Raw genomic sequence first — 21,625 nt, forward strand, 5'->3', positions numbered from 1 at the left:
GCCCACAGGCTTTCACCACACTTTTGTGCGGCGTACGCCTGTTTTCAAATAACCCTCCTTCCCATGCTGCCCCTGAAGAGGTGGCGCAGCGCCGCCTTTGTGACACAATCCCCAGCTTCCTCTGAGCTCCTCATCTTCATCTGGATTGCAGTGTTACTGCCGAAGTCTGAAGATCAGTTGTGTAATTCTGGGAGATCTGCAGGCCCCACTTGAATGTTGGCACAGGGGCGTATCTTGGAGGGGCCGAGGGAGGTCGTGACCGAGGCACTGTGCACATGGTGGGCGCATTTGGCTGTCATGTGGGGGTGCATTTGGCTGCCTCCACTCCTCCTCTGGGCCGGACTGGCCAGCATTTGGGATTTGGGCGAGAAAGGCCACGGCCCTAACATTCCTCCCTCCAGTGTGCTGCATGAGAAAGTGAGCTGCTCTCTCTCCCTCTTTCTTTCTTTCTGTCTTTCTCTTTCCCTCTTTTTCGGTCTCGCTTTCTCTCCCTCTTTCTCTGTCTTTCTCCCTCCCTCTTTCTCTGGCTCATTCCGCACATGCAGAATAATGCACTTTGAAACTGCTTTCAGTGCTCTTTGAAGCTGTGCGGAATGGCAAAATCCACTTGCAAACAGTTGTGAAAGTGGTTTGAAAACGCATTATTTTGCGTGTGCGGAAGGGGCCTAGGTGTCTTTCATTGTCTCCTGTGCAAGAGCAGTGCTGGTGAGTGGAGGCTGCGAGAGTGGGGAGGGGAGGCTCCGATTCTCCTCCATGTGGGGGTTTGGTAAAGGGCTGGGCAGCCACATAGACCCTCTCACCAGCCCGATGCTTGGGGGGGGGGGGGGGGCAAAATCCGTTCTTGCCTTGGCAAAACTTAGAATCGCAGTTCTCTGGAGCCAGTGAGTCCTTTGCTGGTCTTGCAGTCATACTCTGGAGCCGGACTCGTTGACACCAAACTCTCCAAAGCAAAAAAAAGAGTAAATAAAATAAAAAGACCCTGCAAGAAAAGGTCTATTCCTAAGACCTACAAAGTGGCCACAGGACTTGATGCACACCACAGTCATTATTTACAGATTCTAAGCTCTCAGCCCTGCTATTGTGTGCCTCTGGACTCACCCACAGAATCCAGCAGTCCTGGTTCTCAGCTTTCGCCCATTCCTCTCTGAACCCACCTTTATTGTTCCACCAAAGCATCCAAGACATTTCGCATTCATTTTTTGAAAGTTCATGTTTATTGAAACAAAAGAGGAAAGTGAGAAAGGGGAATGCTGCTTGGCAGGAGAAGTCCTCGATGAGGTATATTTCTGAGTTTACAATATATCTCGGAAGCTCAGGGTTGTTCCTTCCATCTTTCTCTGGTAGTCAGCATCAAACGCCTCCCTTTGCGCCACCGTAAAATAATTCTTCCAGTCGCCAACTTCACCTGGGGATGTGGGAAAATTGTCATTAGGGTTCTAATCAGAGGTGGGATCCAGCAGGTTCTCCCAGGGTCCCGAGAGTAGGTTACTAATTATGTGTGTGTGCCGAGAGGGGGTTACTAATTGGTGATTTTGCCACGTGATTTTTGCCTTAGTTACGCCCCTCCTCTCAGCAGTAGCGCGCAGAACTTGGAGCAGTCTAGCAGGAGGTGCGCTGGCGTGCGTGGCAGCCTGCGCCTGCGTGCATTTGTTTCCCACCCAAGGACCGGCGCAGCGGCTGCGTCTTTGCCACAGCCCCGCCCAGGAATGCCCCACCCCCGGAATGCCTAACCACGCCCCCGTCGTGCCCCGCCCAACCCCATTGGCGCTACGCCACTGTTTGAATCCCACCACCATGGGAACCTGTTACTAAAATTTTTTGGATCCCACCACTGGTTCTAATGGTGATGTACACAAGAGCACACCTTTGAAATTCACATAGATGCAGGGTCATATTTATGGGGAATTATGATGTGAAATCATCATCACGATTTCCCACAGACACGCCCCTGAGGAGGAGGAGGAGAGGTCTGCAGGAATCCAGCAGGTGAGAACCATCTCTTCTAGATTCTCAAAAGGTCCCCCATCATGGACTCACCTTTCCTCATAAAGGAGCTTTTTGTCTTGTCAAAAATTGTGCTGGGGACATTTTCACAGTTGGTCATTGGGTTGGCCTTCATGGCTTGGAAGGTGGTGTGATGGGCAATCTTCTGAACAATGTCCTCAGACAGGTCAACCTCCAAGAAATCCTTCACTCGCCGGATCTCGCGAGCCAGGTCCTGATGGAGACAGATTGGCATGAGTAGGACGGTGCGTTGAATGTTGCAGTCTTCCTGGAACGTCTCTTGTGTAAGTCACTTGGTGCCAGAGAATTTGGGGGGGAGAATGCCAGAAACAACAGACAGTTGCTTCTACTTCAGTGGATTGGTCTATATCCATGGTGGAGAACCTTTGGCACTCCAGATGTTATGGACTACAATTCCCATCAGCCCCTGCTGGCCATGCTGGCAGGGGCTGATGGGAATTGTAGTCCATAACATCTGGAGTGCCAAAGGTTCGCCACCACTGGTCTATATAGTATTTCGATTCCTTTCATGTTTCTGCAGTTCTGCTCATGAGCTGCCTTATACTGTTATACCTCGGTTTATCAAGGTCAGTATTGTCTACACAGATTAGCAGCAACTCCCTGTGCAAAGAAAAAAACTGCGAGAAAACCCCAAAGGGTAGCGAACAGCCACGGGGTAAGTTGTGCATGCATAAATAGCCCCTAAGATGCACTACAGTTGTCAAACTAACCTCTTTCATGTCCTCATAGAAGAGATACAGGATACGGTGGTTTTGTCTCTCATCCCAGTAACGCCGGACGTGGTCATACCAAGAGCCCCATGCAACTGTGTGATAAATAAGGTGAGTGAGGTTGCAGGAATCTTGTCTCCGGAGTCTCTGTCCCTGGGGCCAGTTCCAGAAAACCCAGTAGTCAGTCCCCACGCACTTTCCCTCTACCCCACAGGTGTCAAACTCGCGGCCCTCCAGATGTTATGGACTACAGTTCCCATCATCCCCTGCCAGCATGATGCTGGCAGGGGATGATGGGAACTGTAGTCCATAACATCTGGAGGGCCGTGAGTTTGACACCTATGCTCTACCCTATTGTTTGTTTGTATTATATTTATACCCTGCCCTACCCCCAAAAAACTCAGATTGGCTTACAAATGGCATAAAGCCTAAAATAATACATACAAATACATTTATATTCTGCTCTACCTCAGCCAAAGGTCAGACTCAGGGAGGCCTACTCTTAGTCAACATATAACATATACAATCAATGCACAATACAATAATCAATACAGTCTATGAATAATACAGTCTATATATAGTCCAGTAAACAATGTAAATAATTTAAATCAGATAGTCAACATTTGCAAAACATTAAGCAGCTTTCCATTTTCCACTTCAATCTTCAACAGTGGATAAATTTACCCAAACAAATCTACAAATAAATAGGAAATGATAAAATGAGTTCCCACTAAATCCTACTAGACCTGCCCGCCCACCCACCCACCCACCCACCTTTCTTTTCCAAATGTACCAAGTCAGACCAAAAATCAAAAGGCGGTAACCCACCCTGCCCCCAAACAGTCCCCAAATGAGCAGTACCCTAAGGCCACTACTGTATCATCTATTGCAGTGATGGCGAACCTATGGCACGGGTGCCAGAGGTGGCACTCGGAGCCCTCTCTGTGGGCACACACACACAGAGTTTGTCATGTGGGGGGGTGGAAAATCACCCCCCCACACACACACACACATCTAGGCTGGCCTTGGCCACTGAGCACGATGTGTGCGCACCGTGGTGAGCAGGGAGGACTCGGCTGGCGGGCCTGGTGCCTGTGTGTGGGACTTGCTGGAGGCTAGAGCAGGCTGGCCCCTGCTCAAGTGGGTGGGGCGGAAGAGGGAGCCAACCATTTTTTTCTAAACTAAAACCTCAGCATTCAGGTTAAATTGCCAGGCTGGCACTTTGCAATAAATAAGTGGGGTTTGGGTTGCAGTTTGGGCACTCGGTCTCAAAAAGGTTCGCCATCACTGATCTATTGGCCTGCTTGCAACCCTGAAGACCTCTCAGTTTGCCACACAACCCCCCAGTGCCTAAGTGAATGCTGGGCAGGGACACAGCAAGGGAAAACTGCGCAAGGGGAAACGTGTGTGCCTCTGCCACACCGCCGTCCCAGAATGCCCCGGAACGCCCCTGCCCCGCCCCCACACCGACGTGCCCCACCCTGTCCCCTGGGCGTTACACCACTTATGCTGAGCACAGCAGATGCCCCTGAAACTGACCTGTGCCCTCCATGAATTTCTTAACATAACCATCCCAGGGCCCTGGGTCTGGCTGCACCAAATTCATCAGGTCAAAGAAGTAATAGGAGACCAAGTTGTCCTTGGCATTGCGAGCAACATAGATAATCTGTAAAGGCCAAAACACAACCTTATAGAGAACTGCGGATTAGGAAAGAGGAGGAGGGGCAAGAAGACGACACAACCGTGCTTTACCTTGCAATTCTTTTCTAAAAAGCTTTTCGGGAGAAGCTGGAATGGTAAGTGGGTTTTTATCACACGAGGAGATGGGGCATCCACTAGTAGATCGAGCCCTGAGGGAGAACCAGAGAAAGCATGGGTGAGCTAATCTCGAAGTAGGACAAAAAAACAAACGTCAAATGTTCCTGGGCTACGGCCATTTAGGAGCAGCAGCGGCGTAGGAGGTTAAGAGCTCATGTATCTAATCTGGAGGAACCGGGTTTGATTCCCAGCTCTGCCACTTGAGTTGTGGAGGCTTATCTGGGGAATGCAGATTAGCCTGTACACTCCCACGCGTGCCAGCTGGGTGACCTTGGGCTAGTCACAGCTTCTCGGAGCTCTCTCAGCCCCACCTACCTCACAGGGTGTTTGTTGTGAGGGGGGAAGGGCAAGGAGATTATCAGCCCCTTTGAGTCTCCTGCAGGAGAAAAAGGGGGGATATAAATCCAAACTCTTCTACTCTTCTTCATTTAGTCACGTGGGTGGGGGAGAAAATCCCCCCATATCCCTCCTCCTTCCCCCCAGGTCCATGCATTGGCTTCAAGACTTGGTGCAAAAAAAGTTGTTTGGCCGTGATGGAGGAGGGCTGCTACATGGAGAAGGGCGGCGGGGGGGGTGGGTTGCGGAAAAGTCAGATTTTGCACTGAGCTACATTTTCCCTCACCTCCAACCAGAACAGATCTAATAAGCGACTCTGTCGACTCACCTGAAGGAAAGGGGGGTACGGAACAAATTTCTAGAAACGGGATGCGGAGGTGTACTGGGATATGGGAAGCTTTTTCCATATTACCACGGGCAAGAGTCAAATCCACAATTTCCTGTGTCCAAGTGGTACCTGAAGGTTCAGAAAAATAAAGGTGAGGGTAATGGATGCTGAAGGCTGCTGATTTTTCATCTAGTTTGTTGTGGAGTGCTCGAACATTCCCCATTTCAATGTCTTGTCGAAGGCTTTCACGGCCGGAATCACTTGGGTGCTGTGTGGTTTCCGGGCTGTATGGCCGTGTTCTAGCAGCATTCTCTCCTGACTTTTCGCCTGCATCTGTGGCTGGCATCTCCTCTGAAGATGCCAGCCACAGATGCAGGCGAAACGTCAGGAGAGAATGCTGCTAGAACACGGCCATACAGCCCGGAAACCACACAGCACCCATTCCCCATTTCAATGAAGTAAAATTAATATGATATTTATAAGATTTAGGACAACTACTGTATGAGTTGTCCCCTTTCGTAATAGTCTGCAGTGATAAAAATAGGGGCAATGGTTTTTGCACACCGTGGATCGCTGTCTTAGCGCAACTGAACAATCATAAACATTTATGGTACCATCATAAACATTTTGTCCTGCTGTAATTGCTGGTTATGGTTTGACTTTTGTAAACACACACTTGACAGATTTTGCTATCAGGAGAGGCACCCTCTCACAAAGGGGGAAGGTCTCAGGACTCAGGATTTTTCTGCCAACACATTTTAAAATATAGTCCCATAATTTTGCCAAAACTCAGCCAGCAACCCTGAGAGCTTTCAGGGGGGCTGACCATGGGAGGAGAGAGAGTGCTGTTGACACGGTGACATCACCTGGAAGTGACATCATCTTATCAAGAATGTTCTAGGAGGTTCCCCAAACTCTATTGTACAGATCACTGAGATGGGGCAAATTCCTAAGGCACTGCAGATGTGTGTAAGGGTCTGTTATTCCGGTCATCAAATGAGACTCAAGAAGATTTCAAGAGGTTGGAACCACGTCATCCCAAGGCTCAGATAGCCGAAATGAAAGGTTGGCTCTCTGACCCTTGTATATACCTGTAAGTTACAGAAAGGTTCAGCCCATAATCCCCCCACCCTCGAATTCCCATAATATCAGCATTTGAAAGGATGGTGGGAATAGTGGCATTGTTTAAGACAGTTAAGGCAGATAAGAATGACCGGGAAGCTCTATTGACTAGTTTCGCACAAGCAGAGGAGGTCTCCTTAGCCCAGGGCAATGGTAATGGAAACAGCCATCTATGGCCTTGGAGCGGACGTGCTGGCTGCCCTGCCAGAACGGTGCAGGCCTGACAATGTGGCAACCAGAAATTATGCCACTGCATCCAAAGCATTTATTCCGGCCCACCCTTCCATACTCTCCTGCTGCTCAGTTGCCCAAGAGTAGGTGCGAGGTGGAGGGGGGGCGGGATAGGCAATTGGCAGCCCAAATTCAAAAGCGTTTTTATGCTCAGCATTCCTGTGGTTTGGTGCCTTCAGAAGCCCCCCTTTTCCCCAAATCTCTCTGTATGAAACTCAAAAGCAGGAGGGCCACCTGTAGGTTACTTCATTCATTCATTCATTCATTCATTCATTCATTCATTCGATTTATATCCCACCCTCCCCTCAGGGCTCAGGGTGGTGAACAACAAACAAATAACAGAAAAAACACTAATCAAATATCAAAATAGCAAATATCAAACCAACAAATATCAAAACAGCAGCATCAATAAACATAAACCCCAAATATCAAAATCAAGAATATCAGTAATCATGACATAACAGCATAATAACAGATCACAGCACCTTAAACATAATAATCTAACATCATATAACATCATAGACCACAAGAAATGTCAATAAGTGTAACATCAAAATTAAACAACGTGAGTAAACAAAGATGACAACTTTTCATTCTATAGCCAAACTACAAACGTGACTTAAGACTAAACATCTTTCACTGCCTTGTCAGTATAAGGACAGTAACTGGTCTAAAACAACATCTCATCATCTCCAACCACACCTAACACTACCTACAAACTACCTGAACACACTATTAGGATTTCACGAAAGATACAGTCCCTCCCCTGTAAGCCTTCTATTGAATAAGGACAGACATCCCAAAATGTTCAGAAATGTTACAGATAAGTGGATGACTTTATAGTTGGACAATCTTATGGTCTTTAGTCTCCAAAACAACCTTTGCTAGTATCTTACCTGCTTTGGGGTAGGTGGCGATGACTAAGTCATCCGGCCGGGCTTCAAAATTGGCTATAGAAGACCACAGTCGCACCATGGGTTCCATGAGCGGAATTCCCTGGACTGGCACCAGTGGATACCTAAGGAAAGCCTGCTGATCTTCTTGTTGGGCATTGCTGTTGTCCTTGTGGTTTGCCATGGTGCTCCTTCAGGCTGAGGGTATGAATATTATGTGTTCTGCCTCAAAGAAAATAGCACCCTTTTAATTCCTTCGTCCTGGAGTCTTTTTCAGACTGCGTCTCTGAGATGAAGCGTTTATTTTGTTTCTTGATGTGTGCAGCTCAAATCCTTCTGTCTCCTTCGTGTCAGCTTAGAGGGAATAGCAGTCTCTCAAGTGTGATTTTGTAAAAATGTACGAAAGTTAAACACCAGGAAATGGCCTGGGCCGTCTCCTTTTATCCCTGCCCGTATTTCGCAAGCCTTTTGAATCCATGAGAAAAGCTGGACTGGATAAAAGCCAAGCTGGAGCTTTCTACATCCTGCTACTCACTTGACTTTGGATTGTTTCCAGAATCCTCACAGAGACAGTAAGGTCGTTTCTGCACGGTACAAATATCCCAGGTTGAGCAGAGAAAATATCCCAGTTTGGTCAAGAAGTTTGTATGGTTCCCGGTCCTAAAGTATTTCCTCCCGATTCCTTCACAGAAACGGGCAGCCATGTAAAGGGAGAAACCGGGATAAAATAGAGCCGGATTGTAAGATACCGACTGTCACCCAGTATAATTGTCCCATGCAGAAATGGCCTAAGACTTTTGGCTTCCACTATGAGACCAGGAACCTTCAGTTGCCATAGAGGATATCCAGAGTTTCACATGTTTTTTATGCCTCCCCCTGTCAAACCAGAAACAAAGATGAATGATCCCAAATACCCCAAAGCCCTCCAGCATTCTGCTATATGACTTCAGCTCAGCACCAGAATATCATAATTAGTGTCAAAAGAAGATTGAGACTAGGAAGGGCGGACACGAAGGAGCCATTGCATATCCTATTATCATACTGTCTATGAGTATGAAAAGTTGGACAATGGAGAAAGCTGACAGGACAAATTAGATCCCTTTGAAATGTGGTGTAGGAAAAGAACGTTAAGGACACCATGGACTGCCCAAAAGACAGATCACTGGGTTCCAAATAAATTCATAATTACTCCGAGTTCCCAGTTAAATTGCATTTACAATCCAGATTTATTCAAGCTCGCAGGCAAAGTCTGAGCTGCAAAACATTTATGATTGCAATCACAGCAGTAATAATCAGATACCAAAGTGCCTTTATAGGCATTTGAACAATAATCATTATTCGGTTTTTAAATGTGTGGCAACTGATAGAACGCAGACAGCAAGGCATGAAACGGTTCCAGGTTTCTCTTTGCTGAGCGTCTTTGAATGCACGATGCCGTCACGTTGCAGCCAACTTGTTGTGACCCCTTCGGGTTTTCAAGGCAAGAGACAAACACAGGTGGTTTGCCAATTTTTCCTCTGCAGAGAAATCCTGGGCTTCCTTGGTGATCTCCCATCCAAGTACCAAAGGGGTGACTTTGCCATGATTTGACAAGATCAGGCTAGCCTGGCCCATCTGTGTTAGGGCCTTGTGGTGTAGTGGTTAAGAGCAAGTGGATTCTAATCTAGAGAACTGGGTTTGATTCCCCACTCCTCCACCTGAGTGGCGGAGGTTCATCTGGTGAACCAGATGTGTTTCTGCCCTCCTATATTCCTGCTGGGTGACCTTGGGCTAGTCTCAGTTCTTCAGAACTCTCTCAGACGCACCTACCTCACACGGTGTCTGTTGTGGGGAGAGGAAGGGAAAGGAACTTGTAAGCCACCTCGCGCCTCCTTACAAGAGAGAAAGGTGGGATAAATCCAAACTCTTCTAAGCACAGACATTTTTAAACATGTTAAGGAGAAGAAGAAGAAGAAGAAGAAGAAGAAGAGGAGGAGGAGGAGGAGGAGGAGGAGGAGGAGGAGGAGTTTGGATTTATATCCCCCCTTTCTCTCCTGTAGGAGACTCAAAGGAGCTTACAATCTCCTTGCCCTTCCCCCCTCACAACAAACACCCTGTGAGGTAGGTGCGGCTGAGAGAGCTCCGAGAAGCTGTGACTAGCCAAGGTCACCCAGCTGGCGTGTGTGGGAGTGTACAGGCTAATCTGAATTCCCCAGATAAGCCTCCACAGCTCAGGTGGCAGAGTAGAGAATCAAACCCAGTTCCTCCAGATTAGATACACGAGCTTTTAACCTACTACGCTACTGCTGCTCCTAGCATCAAGCAGCAAACCGAACTGCTGAACAGTTGATTGCTCTGGTAATAAATGATGATGTTAGTGGTCAATGACCCATCATTGTAAATATTAATATAGAAATTCTTACTATACTTGCATAATAAATAACCATCAAGTGATGACAAGACTTTGCCCAGAATCTTAAGTTGTTAACTACCGCCTGGAGCTCGCACCAGCGTCCAGGTCTACCACACAGAGCCACCGCCAGCATCCAGGTCTACCACAGCCATGTAAAGGGAGAAACCGGGATAAAATAGAGCCGGATTGTAAGATACCGACTGTCACCCAGTATAATTGTGCCATGCAGAAATGGCCTAAGACTTTTGGCTTCCACTATGAGACCAGGAACCTTCAGTTGCCATAGAGGATATCCAGAGTTTCACATGTTTTTTATGCCTCCCCCTGTCAAACCAGAAACAAAGATGAATGATCCCAAATACCCCAAAGCCCTCCAGCATTCTGCTATATGACTTCAGCTCAGCACCAGAATATCATAATTAGTGTCAAAAGAAGATTGAGACTAGGAAGGGCGGACACGAAGGAACCATTGCATATCCTATTACTGTGTTTGAGTATGGAAGTTGGACAATGGAAGAAGCTGACAGGACAAATTAGATCCCTTTGAAATGTGGTGTAGGAAAAGAACGTTATGGACACCATGGACTGCCCAAAAGACAGATCACTGGGTTCCAAATAAATTCATAATTACTCCGAGTTCCCAGTTAAATTGCATTTACAATCCAGATTTATTCAAGCTCGCAGGCAAAGTCTGAACTGCAAAACATTTATGATTGCAATCACAGCAGTAATAATCAGACACCAAAGTGCCTTTATAGGCATTTGAACAATAATCATTATTCGGTTTTTAAATGTGTGGCAACTGATAGAACGCAGACAGCAAGGCATGAAACAGTTCCAGGTTTCTCTTTGCTAAGTGGGTGTGAACGCACGATGCCGTCACGTTGTAGCCAACTTGTTGTGACCCCTTCAAGTTTTCAAGGCAAGAGACGAACACAGGTGGTTTGCCAATTCTTCCTCTGCAGAGAAATCCTGGGCTTCCTTGGTGATCTCCCATCCAAGTACCAAATGGGTGACTTTGCCATGATTTGACAAGATCAGACTAGCCTGGCCCATCTGTGTTAGGGCCTTGTGGTGTAGTGGTTAAGAGCAGGTTGATTCTAATCTAGAGAACCGGGTTTGATTCCCCTGAGTGGCAGAGGCTTATCTGGTGAACCAGATGTGTTTCTGCCCTCCTGTATTCCTGCTGGGTGACCTTGGGGTAGTCTCAATTCTTCAGAACTCTCTCAGACCCACCTACCTCACAAGGTGTCTGTTGTGGGGAGAGGAAGGGAAAGGAACTTGTAAGCCACCTTGCGTCTCCTTACAAGAGAGAAAGGTGGGATAAATCCAAACTCTTCTAAGCACAGACATTTTTAAACATGTTTAGAAGAAGAAGAAGAAGAAGAAGAAGAAGAAGAAGAAGAAGAAGAAGAAGAAGAAGAAGAAGAAGAAGAAGAAGAAGAAGAAGAAGAAGAAGAAGAAGAAGAGTTTTGGATTAATATCCCCCCTTTCTCTCCTGTAGGAGACTCAAAGGGGCTTACAATCTCCTTGCCCTTCCCCCCCTCACAACAAACACCCTGTGAGGTAGGTACGGCTGAGAGAGCTCTGAGAAGCTGTGACTAGCCCAAGGTCACCCAGCTGGCGTGTGTGGGAGTGTACAGGCTAATCTGAATCCCCCGGATAAGCCTCCACAGCTCAGGTGGAAGAGCAGAGAATCAAACCCAGTTCCTCCAGATTAGATACACGAGCTCTTAACCTACTACGCCACTGGTGCTCCTAGCATCAAGCAGCAAACCGAACTGCTGAACAGCTGATTGCTCTGGTAATAAATGATGATGTTAGTGGTCAATGACCCATCATTGTAAATATTAATATAGAAATTCTCACTGTACTTGCATAATAAATAACCATCAAGTGATGACAAGACTTTGCCCAGAATCTTAAGTTGTTAACTACCGCCTGGAGCCCAAGCCAGCATCCAGGTCCACTGCCTGGAGCTCGCACCAGCATCCAGGTCTACCACACAGAGCCACCGCCAGCATCCAGGTCTACCACACAGAGCTGGTGCCGGCGCCCAGGTCTATGCGCACCCGGGGACATAGGTTGCCCCATGTCCCCGTTGGTGGTACGCCTCTGAGTGTGGGAGCCAGAGTGGTGCAATGGTTAAGAGCAGTGGAGTCAAATCTCTCAGTTTGTAAGACCTGAGCAAGGCTGGTGACAACAGGACCTTTTGGAGGACACTGATTCTAAGGCCTCTTCCACGCATGCAGAATGCACTTTCAATCCACTTTCAATGTACTTTGCAGCTAGATTTTACTGTGCGGAATAGTGAAATCCGCTTGCAAACAATTGTGAAAGTGGACTGAAAGTGCATTATTTTGCATGTGCGGAAGAGGTCTTTACTGTGTGGGATAGTGAAACCCGCTTGCAGACAATTGTGAAAGTGGACTGAAAGTGCATTATTTTGCATGTGCGGGCCATAGGGTTGCCATGAGTTGGAAGCAACTTGACAGCACTTTACAAACACACCCATGGCCTGCTATGCTTGGCCCCAGCTTCACCCAGTGAACCCTGATATCCTACTTGCCAGATTTCTTTTACTCTTCCCAAAACCTATTGTTATTGTTCCTTCCAATACATCTGAGTCATTTCACACGGAGCATTTAATAGCACCCACTTTCATGATTACAAAAAATGCAAAGCATTCGCTCCAGGAAAAGAAAATCCCATGGAAGATGATTCTTTGAGTCTACAATACATCTCGGAAACGCAGGGTCGTTCCTTTCATCTTGAGCTCGTAATCAGCGTCAAATATCTCCCTTTGAGCCACTGTGAAATAATTCTTCCAGTCACCAACTTCACCTGGGTGGGTGGGCGAGTGGGTGGGGGGAATGCAGAAAAGGAAGAGGGAAGAAGAGAGAATTATGAATTACTGCAAAACGAGTTGTTGTTCCAATTTCATTATATTAGTACTCTTTTGGGTTCCTTCTGCTGGATGTAGGATGGCCATCCAGTCTTCATGGACACCCATGATGTGTTTTTTTTTTAAATGCGCAGGGCCATGTGGTAACTGGAATTTTGATTGGCTATGTAGAATTTTAAAAATGTTGCTTTGGCAGCAGCTGCCACCAAAACACAAAGATCTTCTACATCTACATGAAACTGAAGGTAAGCCACATCAGCTGTCTCCACTTCCTGTAGCAATCTGCAGCTGTCTCCACTTCCTGTAGCAATCCCCCAATGTTTGTGTTAAAGACTACAGAGATTGGGGAGATTCCTAGAGTGTTGTGACGTGGCAGCCAGAAGTGATGTCACTGCATCTATGGCATCATCCAGTACTTCACCACCAGGTTTCTTCCTACTGCTCAGCTACCTAAAAGCAGGCAGGGCAGGAGGTTGGCCATTGGCAACCCTAGTACCAAACTTTGGGAAAGATCTCAGCAAAGCATAGAAAGATGATAATTAGGGGGTGGCCGTTAACATCTGTGGATCCTGCTGTCTCTCCCCTCCTTTAGGGGATTGGTTAGTAGGTCGCCTCTTATTGTATTATTTATTGTATTTGATATTAATACGCTGCTTTTAATGGGGTTTTAATGATTCAAAGACTATAGAGCCATTTACTATGATTTATTTAATGATCTGAGATTTATTGATTTTATTTTGTGCTCTATTTGTATATTCATGTTCACCGCCCTGAGCCCTTCGGGGGAGGGCAGTATATAAACGTAATGAATGAATGAATGAATGAATGAATGAATGAATGAATGAATGAATGAATGAATGAATGAATGAATGAATGTATGTGTGGATGATCTAAAGAACTCTTCTATGGTTTGGACACCACACCAAAGCAATAGTTTTTCTCCAGAAGCAACTCATCTCTGATTTGTAAAAACCCCTTACTGTAGCCAGAGGAAGAGGGGACTCCAATAGCGGGGAACGATACTTCGGATCTTGTAAAGCTTACGTCATTCATTTAGAAGTTGCCTTGGGCAGGTTTCCCAGAGGAGGTTGCATAGAGGTTTCCCAAATAAGTATTTGCTCACCTTTCCTCATAAAAGGGCTAATCTTCTTGTCAAAGAGGGCGTCGGGGAAAGTACTGTAATTGCTCATGGGATTGTCCTTCATGACCTGAAAGGAGGTGTGATGAGTGATCTTCTGAACAACGTCCTCAGGCAAGTCAACCTCTAAGAAATCCATTAAACGGCGGATCTCACGGGTCAGGTCCTAATGAAAACATACAGTTTGGTATGAGCAGGAGAGACAAACAAATGTAGCATCCTGACCAGGATTTCTTCTGTGCTAGACTGATTGTGCTGGAGAAGTTCCTGGGAGAATGCAGGAAACTGTGAATGTGCACACCTCAGGAGAAAGGTCTTTAGATCTCTTGTACGTTTCCATGCTTGCACTTACATCTATTCTATGTAATTGAGGCTGATTATACACTGTAACACCAAAAGACATTAATGTGTTATAACAGTGGCGTAGTGGCCAGGGGCGGGGTGGGGCATCTTGCCCTGGGTGGTGTGGGGGCATAGCGTGGCGTTCTGGGGTCTTCCAGTACGGGCGGAGGCGCAGGGCACACATGTGGCCCGGGTGCAGTTCCTCCTCGCTCCACCCCTGTGTTATAAACTAGTTTGCACTATATATAACATGCCAACCCAATGTGGACTAACCTCTTTCATGTCCTCATAGAAGACATAAAGGATACGGTGGTTTGCCATCTCATCCCAGTAAAGCCGGACATGGTCATACCAAGAGCCCCATGCAACTGTGTGATGAACAAAGACTGAGTGAGCTCTTAGAAATCCTGCCCCCAGAATCCTTTGCCCCAGATCCTGAACAGGAAAACTCAGGAATCTGTTCCCACACATTTGCCCTCCAACCTGCTAGACCCTTAGTGGCTTGAGACATTGTTGCTTTACCCATAATGCTCCAGTGCATCAGCACCCACCAACCCACCCCGAAACTGACCTTCGCCCTCCATGAATTTCTTAACATAGCCATCCCATGGCCCTGGCTCCGGCTGTGTCAAATTCATCCGGTCAAAGAAGAAATAGGAGACTAAGTTGTCCTTAGCATTGCGAGCAACATAGATAATCTGTAAAGGCCAAAAGACAGTCTTGGATGGAACCACCGATCAGGACTAAGGGGCTTTCCACACTGACAGAGTTGTACTGATTTCTATCTAGGTTCACCTCAGTGTATCCGCACTGCAACTGAGCTCAACGTTGTTTTGTCTCAGTTCCCCCCCCCCCCTCAGAACTGCGACATACCTGTCGCAGTTATGAACGGCACCTTTCTGCTGGAACAAGGTCAATACCGCTTCAAAGCTTTGAAGTGCAGACGCATCAAAACGACACCTTATCTGTTCAACCAGTCAGGCGCCACTTTTGTGGCATGCACGGAACGGGAGAGCTGTGGCGGTCATGTAACTGTAAACTATAAACTGTAAAAACTGTTTTAAAAAAAGAACGCTCCCATTTCCCATGGTAACACAAGCTCCAATCACGATCGAGGAGCGAAACAGGCACCAAGATGATCCCGCCCACTTAGCTCAGTTCCAGGGGGCCAAGTAAGTTGCTGTGCAGACAGCCTGGAATCGCCTCCCACTGAAGGGAACCGAGTCGACCTTAGTTCCCTTCTGTAGTGCGGAAAGCCCCTAAGTGGAGTTTACAGGAGATGGATACAAATCCCACATGTTTACTTACTTTGCATTTATTTTTCAAAAAACTTTTAGGGACAAGCTGGAAAGGTAGGTGTGTTTTGATAACACGAGGAGACGGTGCGTTCACCAGTGTATCAACCCCTATAAGGACACCAGATGTAGGATGGGAAAGTTAGTTTTGAAGCAGTAAACTTAAATGTGGGGCACCAGATGACTGGTTCACCTCATCTTACCTGACGGCAAAGGAGGTGGGGAGCAGATTTCTAGAAATGGAATCCGGACATACGTGGGAGCTCGCCGTGCTTTCTCTATGTCGCCACCAGCATAAATCAAATCAACGATTTCCTGCATCCACGTGGTACCTGATGCAAAGAGAGGGAGAAAGTGAGAGACCAACCCATATTAAGGGCTGTTCACTTTTCAGCCTGCATAATTAAGAACAATCCAAGCACATCCCGCACCAGCGTGTAGAATCAGCTGACATTTCAAATAATTAGTTTGTGTACAGTATGATGTATTTCCTGGTGGGTTCACAGATTTTAAAAAAGGAACATTCTACTCTCGAATCCCAAGGATGACTGTCTCAGTGTTGTCCTGCTCTGACCCACACGTATCGTGAGTATTTTCTCCTCCTGCAACTGCAGTTTAGAGTTTGATTTACAGTTATCCCTTCCACATTGCGACTTCCCCCATTGCGGTTTTGATAAATCACAGATCAGTATAAGAAATTAAACGGGAATTTTGGAGAGTTTCGTGGAAATTGCAGATAACACACAAAGGTCAGCAGGTGACACAGAAAAAGTTTAGACACTCAGAAATGCGTACAACGTATGTATAGTATTGTGTAACATCAACATATTTTATCTTTTAATACCATAAATGTACACAATTTCTTTTTTAAAGTTAAAATTTAAAAAAAACCAGACTTATTCTCAGGTACAAAAGGAATGCCATTTTTTTTCCACAGATTTCCAGATTGCAGAGAGCACTGTACCCCTAACCCCTGCGATGTAGAAGGAATAACTATATACACATACCCTCACAAATACATTTCTTCTCCGGAGTACGCTATGGTAGAAAGCTGTTTATAACAGTTTCCTTAAAAAACAACACCACTAAGGTCCCTTCCACACATGCAGAATAGGGCACTTTCAATCCACTTTCAATGCACTTTGCAGCTGGATTTTACTGTACAGAATAGCAAAATCCACTAGCAAACAATTGTGAAAGAGGGTTGAAAGTGCATTATTCTGCATGTGCGGAAGGGGTGCAAGACAGACTTTTTGTTGTTAGCCTCTTCCACACAGAGCTTTTGTCGGCCCCTTCCACACAGAGCCTCCCATTCCTTCCTCTTTTGGCTTCCATATTTCATTCTCTTTCTGAACATGGTACATGTAGCACTTGAAGTTTTCACCCTTAAGCTATAGCAAACAAACAAACACCCTTTTGCTATGGCTTGAAGGGGATAGTATAGAAAGGTTGTGAGCAAGATCCCATTTGAAAGCTCCCCAAGAAAGGACCACTCAGGACTCACAACCCTAACAACAAATTTTAAATTACATCCTCCCCAATCACACTAAAACTCAAAAGTACAGACACATCAAGACAATGTTTTACCAAGGATACCTCAACAAAAGTTCCAGGATAACAAGGCTAACTGGAACATATTGTGTAATTATCTGTGATAGGTATACAATTACATTTTACGTAGCTGGGATGAAGGAAGAAGAAGAGTTTGGATTTATATTCCCCCTTTTCTCTCCTGTAAGGAGACTCAAAGGGGCTTACAATCTCCTTTCCCTTCCCCCCTCAAAACAAACACCCTTAGAGGTAGGTTGGGCTGAGAGAGCTCCAAAAAACTGCGACTAGCCCAAGGTCACCCAGCTGGCATGTGTTGGAGTACACAACTTAATCTGGTTCACCAGATAAGCCTCCACAGCTCATGTGGCAGAGCAGGGAATCAAACCCAGTTCTCCAGATTAGAGTGCACCTGCTCTTAACCACCACACCACACTGGACAGTACTATCTAATATTCACAATATTATACATTATACCTACATCAATGCTCACTTTTCAGACAAGAGGTATACCAAATAATGGTGCTATGCAGTGCAGAAAGGCTAACTACTGGTTATTGAGACACATGGGTTCCTGTTGCAATGGATATAAACACCCTCAATCCTTCCAAATGATTATGGACAGAGCTCCTGAAACATCCAGAAACATTATAGGGGAATTGACAACTTGTAGCCTTCATTCTCTAGCGACTCCTACTCCTGTCTCACCTGCTTTGGGGTAGGTAGAGATGAGCAGGTCATCTGGCCGGGCTTCAAAATTTTCAATGGGACCCCATTGTTGAGCTATGGGTTCCATTAGGGGGACTCCATGGACTGGAACCAGCGGATACCTCCGGAAGACCTCCGGGTGTTCATGCAGGGCTTCTTTGTAGTCCTTGTGACTGGCCATGGTGCCCTTCCAGGCTATGCTACGAATATTATATAATCAACTCCAAAGAAAATAGTGTCCTCCTCAATCCTTTGCCCTGGAGTTATCTTCTCAGGTGAGTTTTTTTTCCAGCTTCCTTCTGTGAGTGGTTCAAATTCCATTTGTCTCCAATGAGATTTCTCCAGGCTGTAATGTTATACACCAGGAAATAGCCTGACTTCGTCATTTCAGCCCCATTTCTAGTTCTGCAAACTAACTGGAACAAAATCAGGGCAAAAACAGGGACTGATTGGACATCCTCCTTTCCCCCGGTTACGCCTACTGATTTGTGTTTGCCTTATTTAACCTATAGTGGTTCTCACTGAGAATTCAGGAATGTTGCGTTATACTCTTGGCATCAAAGACTTCTGTTTCTCTCAGAGGAAATCAAGACAACTCATCAGTTTTTTTAAAAAATCCAAACCACAAAAACCTATCCTTCCTGCATCAGAACTGGAAACTTGTAGAAGGGCTTCAGTTTAAGCCACAGCTCAGCAGATTTCAGCCCCAAGATTATCTGCAATATTTTATACTAGCCTTCTACCTAATAGTAAAATGACCATCCAACCCCACTAAAGTTGAACAAGAGGGCTGCCCAGCTAGTGGTTTCTACATATTCAGGATTTCTCAGGTACCCTGAAAATGATGACTTTGTGAATTAACATAAAGCAAAATAGATAAAGCTGGAAGTGGACCATGTTCCCAGAACACAGAATGCTGAGAGTCCCAGTTAGGATCTGGGATAATGGTTTCAAACCTCCAGAATTAAGAGGATAAAATAAGGAAGGGGGGGGGGCAGATAATCTTTTTGGAGGAAGAGAATAAACCTGATAAAACTGAGAATTAAAAAAACCAAGAATCCCATCAGTACCCTAGTGGTGTGCTTACCTCTGCCCCTCAGGGTGTTTGTGTGTTTTGCTGTGTTAACCTTGTTTGTGTGTGTTTGTGTTTGTGTGTGTGTGTGTTTTGCTGTGTTAATCTTTTTTTGCAGTAAAATTAAATAGGCAGGACAGCTGTCAACTCCAGGTTGGGCTAGGAAATTCCTGGCATTTTAAGAGTAAAATCTGAGAGGGCAGATTTTGGTGAGGGGAGGGACTTCAGAGGGGTATAATGCTGAAGAGTCTCCCTCCAATGAAACTGATCTCTGCAGTCTGGAGGTGATTTGTAGGTCCAGGAGACCTCCAGCCCCCACCTAGAGGTTGGCAGCCCAAAACAGGAGCCCAGCAGCCCTCTAAAGACCAACAAACTGTATGAGCGTGAGAGCCTTCCTGTGTCTGAGTTCTTTTCTTTCCTGGGATGGCATGACCTAGACCAGGGGTAGGGAACCTGCGGCTCGAGAGCCGCATGCGGCTCTTCTGCCCTTGCACTGTGGCTCCACGAGCCGAGCCGCCGGCTTCATCCTTGCCTGCCCTGCAGGCAGCAGGGCAGGCGCACCAATTGCCCGTGGCCGGCTGGGCAGTGCCGCGTGTTTCCCCTCTTCCCGCCTTGTTCGAGCGGGGCGGGCGCTTTCCCGGCGGCCGGCGAAGCCGAGCCGCTGGCCCCATCCTTGCCCGCCCTGCAGGCAGCAGGGCGGATGCATCCATGCGCTTCTCAGAATGAGTGGAGTAAAAGGTAAAAAACCCCAATATATACAGTGTTATCTTTATTTTAAATGTCAAAAATTATTTGCGGCTCCAAGTGTTTTCTTTTCTCGTGGAAAACGGGTCCAAATGGCTCTTTGAGTGTTAAAGATTCCCTACCCCTGACCTAGACCCACCTTCCAAATCTGCCTGTTGAGTAATTACATCCTGCATAATTTTACTGGAAGCCCCGTCTTTCCTCCACAAATTCACCCATCTGTGCTTGTACTGCGCCCTCCCCATGGGATAAAATGCACTTTTGCAGTGTATTCTGCTTCCTTGACAAGCCAGCCAGCTGTAGTTCGACCACGCTCCCTAGTGGCCTTTGTCTATCAAAGCAACCTTTCCCTTTCTTTCCTACGCTTTGGATCCAGTGTCTTCAATCACAGGCTAGACCAGGGGTAGGGAACCTTTAACACTCAAAGAGCCATTTGGACCCGTTTTCCACGGGAAAAGAAAACACTTGGAGCCACAAATAATTTTTGACATTTAAAATAAAGATAACACTATATATATAGGGGTTTTTTTTACCTTTTACTCCGCTCATTCTGAGAAGCGCATGGATGCGCAGGGCGGGCAAGGATGAAGCCGGCGGCTCGGCCTCGCCGGCCTCCGGGAAAGCGCCCACCCCACTCCAACGGGGCAGGTGAGAGGGGAACCCTGCGGCGCGGCCCAGCCGATCGTGGGCAGTTGGTGCGCCCGCCCTGCTGCCTGCAGGGCGGGCAAGGATGGGGCCGGCAGCTCGGTTGGTGGAGCCACAGTGCAAGGGCAGAAGAGCCGCATGCGGCTCTTGAGCCGCAGGTTCCCTACCCCTGGGCTAGACCAGTGAGAAGCCAGCTGCGAGGAGGAGACGTATGCAATTCCTAAGATTTTTGCAATTCCTAAGATTTTTGAGATTTAGGTTCAGTTTGCATTAGAAGCCTTCCCCTCTGGTCCCTTCCGCACATGCAGGATAATACACTTTCAATCCACTTTCAACGCACTTTGCAGCTGGATTTTATACAGAAAATACAGTCAAAAATGGTTGCGTTTGTGCAGGAAATGAGAGGAGCTCATTGGATCAAATTACTATTGATGACTGACAGACGCCATATGATTAAAGAGATCGACATCCTGAAATTATATCCTGGAATGTGGCAGGCTGGGAGAGTACACTAAAAGATTCTTCAGTGTATTGTCGAAGGCTTTCACTGCCGGAATCACTGGGGTGCTGTGTGGTTTCTGGGCTGTATGGCAGTGTTCTAGCAGCATTCTCTCCTGACGTTTCGCCTGCATCTGTGGCTGGCATCTTCAGAGGATCTTAAAAGATTCTTTCTTTGTCAAATTTATTTCTGAATACAATATAAGGGGCCTCTGTTTCCAGGGGTTCAACAGGTATAGTGAATGTATAGGTTTTGGATTCTCCAATGTAGGTATTTTGTGATGCACAAAAAGATTGTTGAGATCACTAAGGATGGAATAATATATAAACAGCTCAGGAAATGTATTTATTGGCAGGTTGGTTTTCAAGGAACAAACCAGCACCACACATCTCCAGGTAGATGAAGTAGAAACCGGCCTGAGGCACAAATTTTAAACTGGCTATGCGTAGTTAGACTTGTGTTCAAGCACAAACAGACTTTTAGTGACTTGTCACTTAGGTTGGATGCTCTCTCAAACGTAGGATTTCCACACAAGCCTGCCCTTTCCTCAGAGTCAGACTAAAGTTTATGATTTGTTAATGTTCGATTCACTTTTGAGGATACGATCAAATACTTTGCAATAAAAAAATGCAGGAGAAAACTTTTTGTAGTATCAAGTTATAAACCAGCAACAATAAACATGATTTTGCATCTTTGATTAGCGCAAGTTAAAATGCTATGTATCTTGACAAGAAAGCAATGGAAGAATAGGTGTTTTGTTTCATACAAATAATTATATTTATTCCTCAGAATTTATATATTTTAAAGTTTACTGTTTTCTTTATATTTTAAATTACCTATACAGTATATGGTGGGGAAGGGTGATCTTTTCAGT

At 46.2% G+C, this 21,625-nt stretch overlaps 2 protein-coding genes across 2 annotated transcripts; both read right to left on the reverse strand.

Moving 5' to 3' along the window:
* Positions 1-1,199: 1,199 nt before the first annotated feature.
* On the reverse strand, positions 1,200-7,936 carry LOC125445052 (sulfotransferase 1B1-like). The gene is made up of 7 exons (XM_048517876.1): positions 7,467-7,936; positions 5,218-5,346; positions 4,488-4,585; positions 4,275-4,401; positions 2,736-2,830; positions 2,038-2,218; positions 1,200-1,405 (listed from the first exon to the last, which is right to left on the reverse strand). Exons 1-7 carry the CDS (start codon positions 7,645-7,647, stop codon positions 1,293-1,295), a joined length of 924 nt encoding a protein of 307 aa, XP_048373833.1. The 5' UTR covers positions 7,648-7,936; the 3' UTR covers positions 1,200-1,292.
* Positions 7,937-12,482: 4,546 nt separating this feature from the next.
* LOC125445053 (sulfotransferase 1 family member D1-like) lies at positions 12,483-18,202 on the reverse strand. The gene is made up of 7 exons (XM_048517877.1): positions 17,792-18,202; positions 15,739-15,867; positions 15,549-15,646; positions 14,812-14,938; positions 14,514-14,608; positions 13,884-14,064; positions 12,483-12,699 (listed from the first exon to the last, which is right to left on the reverse strand). The coding sequence occupies exons 1-7, from the start codon at positions 17,970-17,972 to the stop codon at positions 12,587-12,589; spliced, it is 924 nt and encodes a 307-aa protein (XP_048373834.1). The 5' UTR covers positions 17,973-18,202; the 3' UTR covers positions 12,483-12,586.
* Positions 18,203-21,625: the final 3,423 nt, after the last annotated feature.

Source organism: Sphaerodactylus townsendi, linkage group LG15 (assembly GCF_021028975.2).
Source record: "Sphaerodactylus townsendi isolate TG3544 linkage group LG15, MPM_Stown_v2.3, whole genome shotgun sequence".
Taxonomy (NCBI): domain Eukaryota; kingdom Metazoa; phylum Chordata; class Lepidosauria; order Squamata; family Sphaerodactylidae; genus Sphaerodactylus; species Sphaerodactylus townsendi.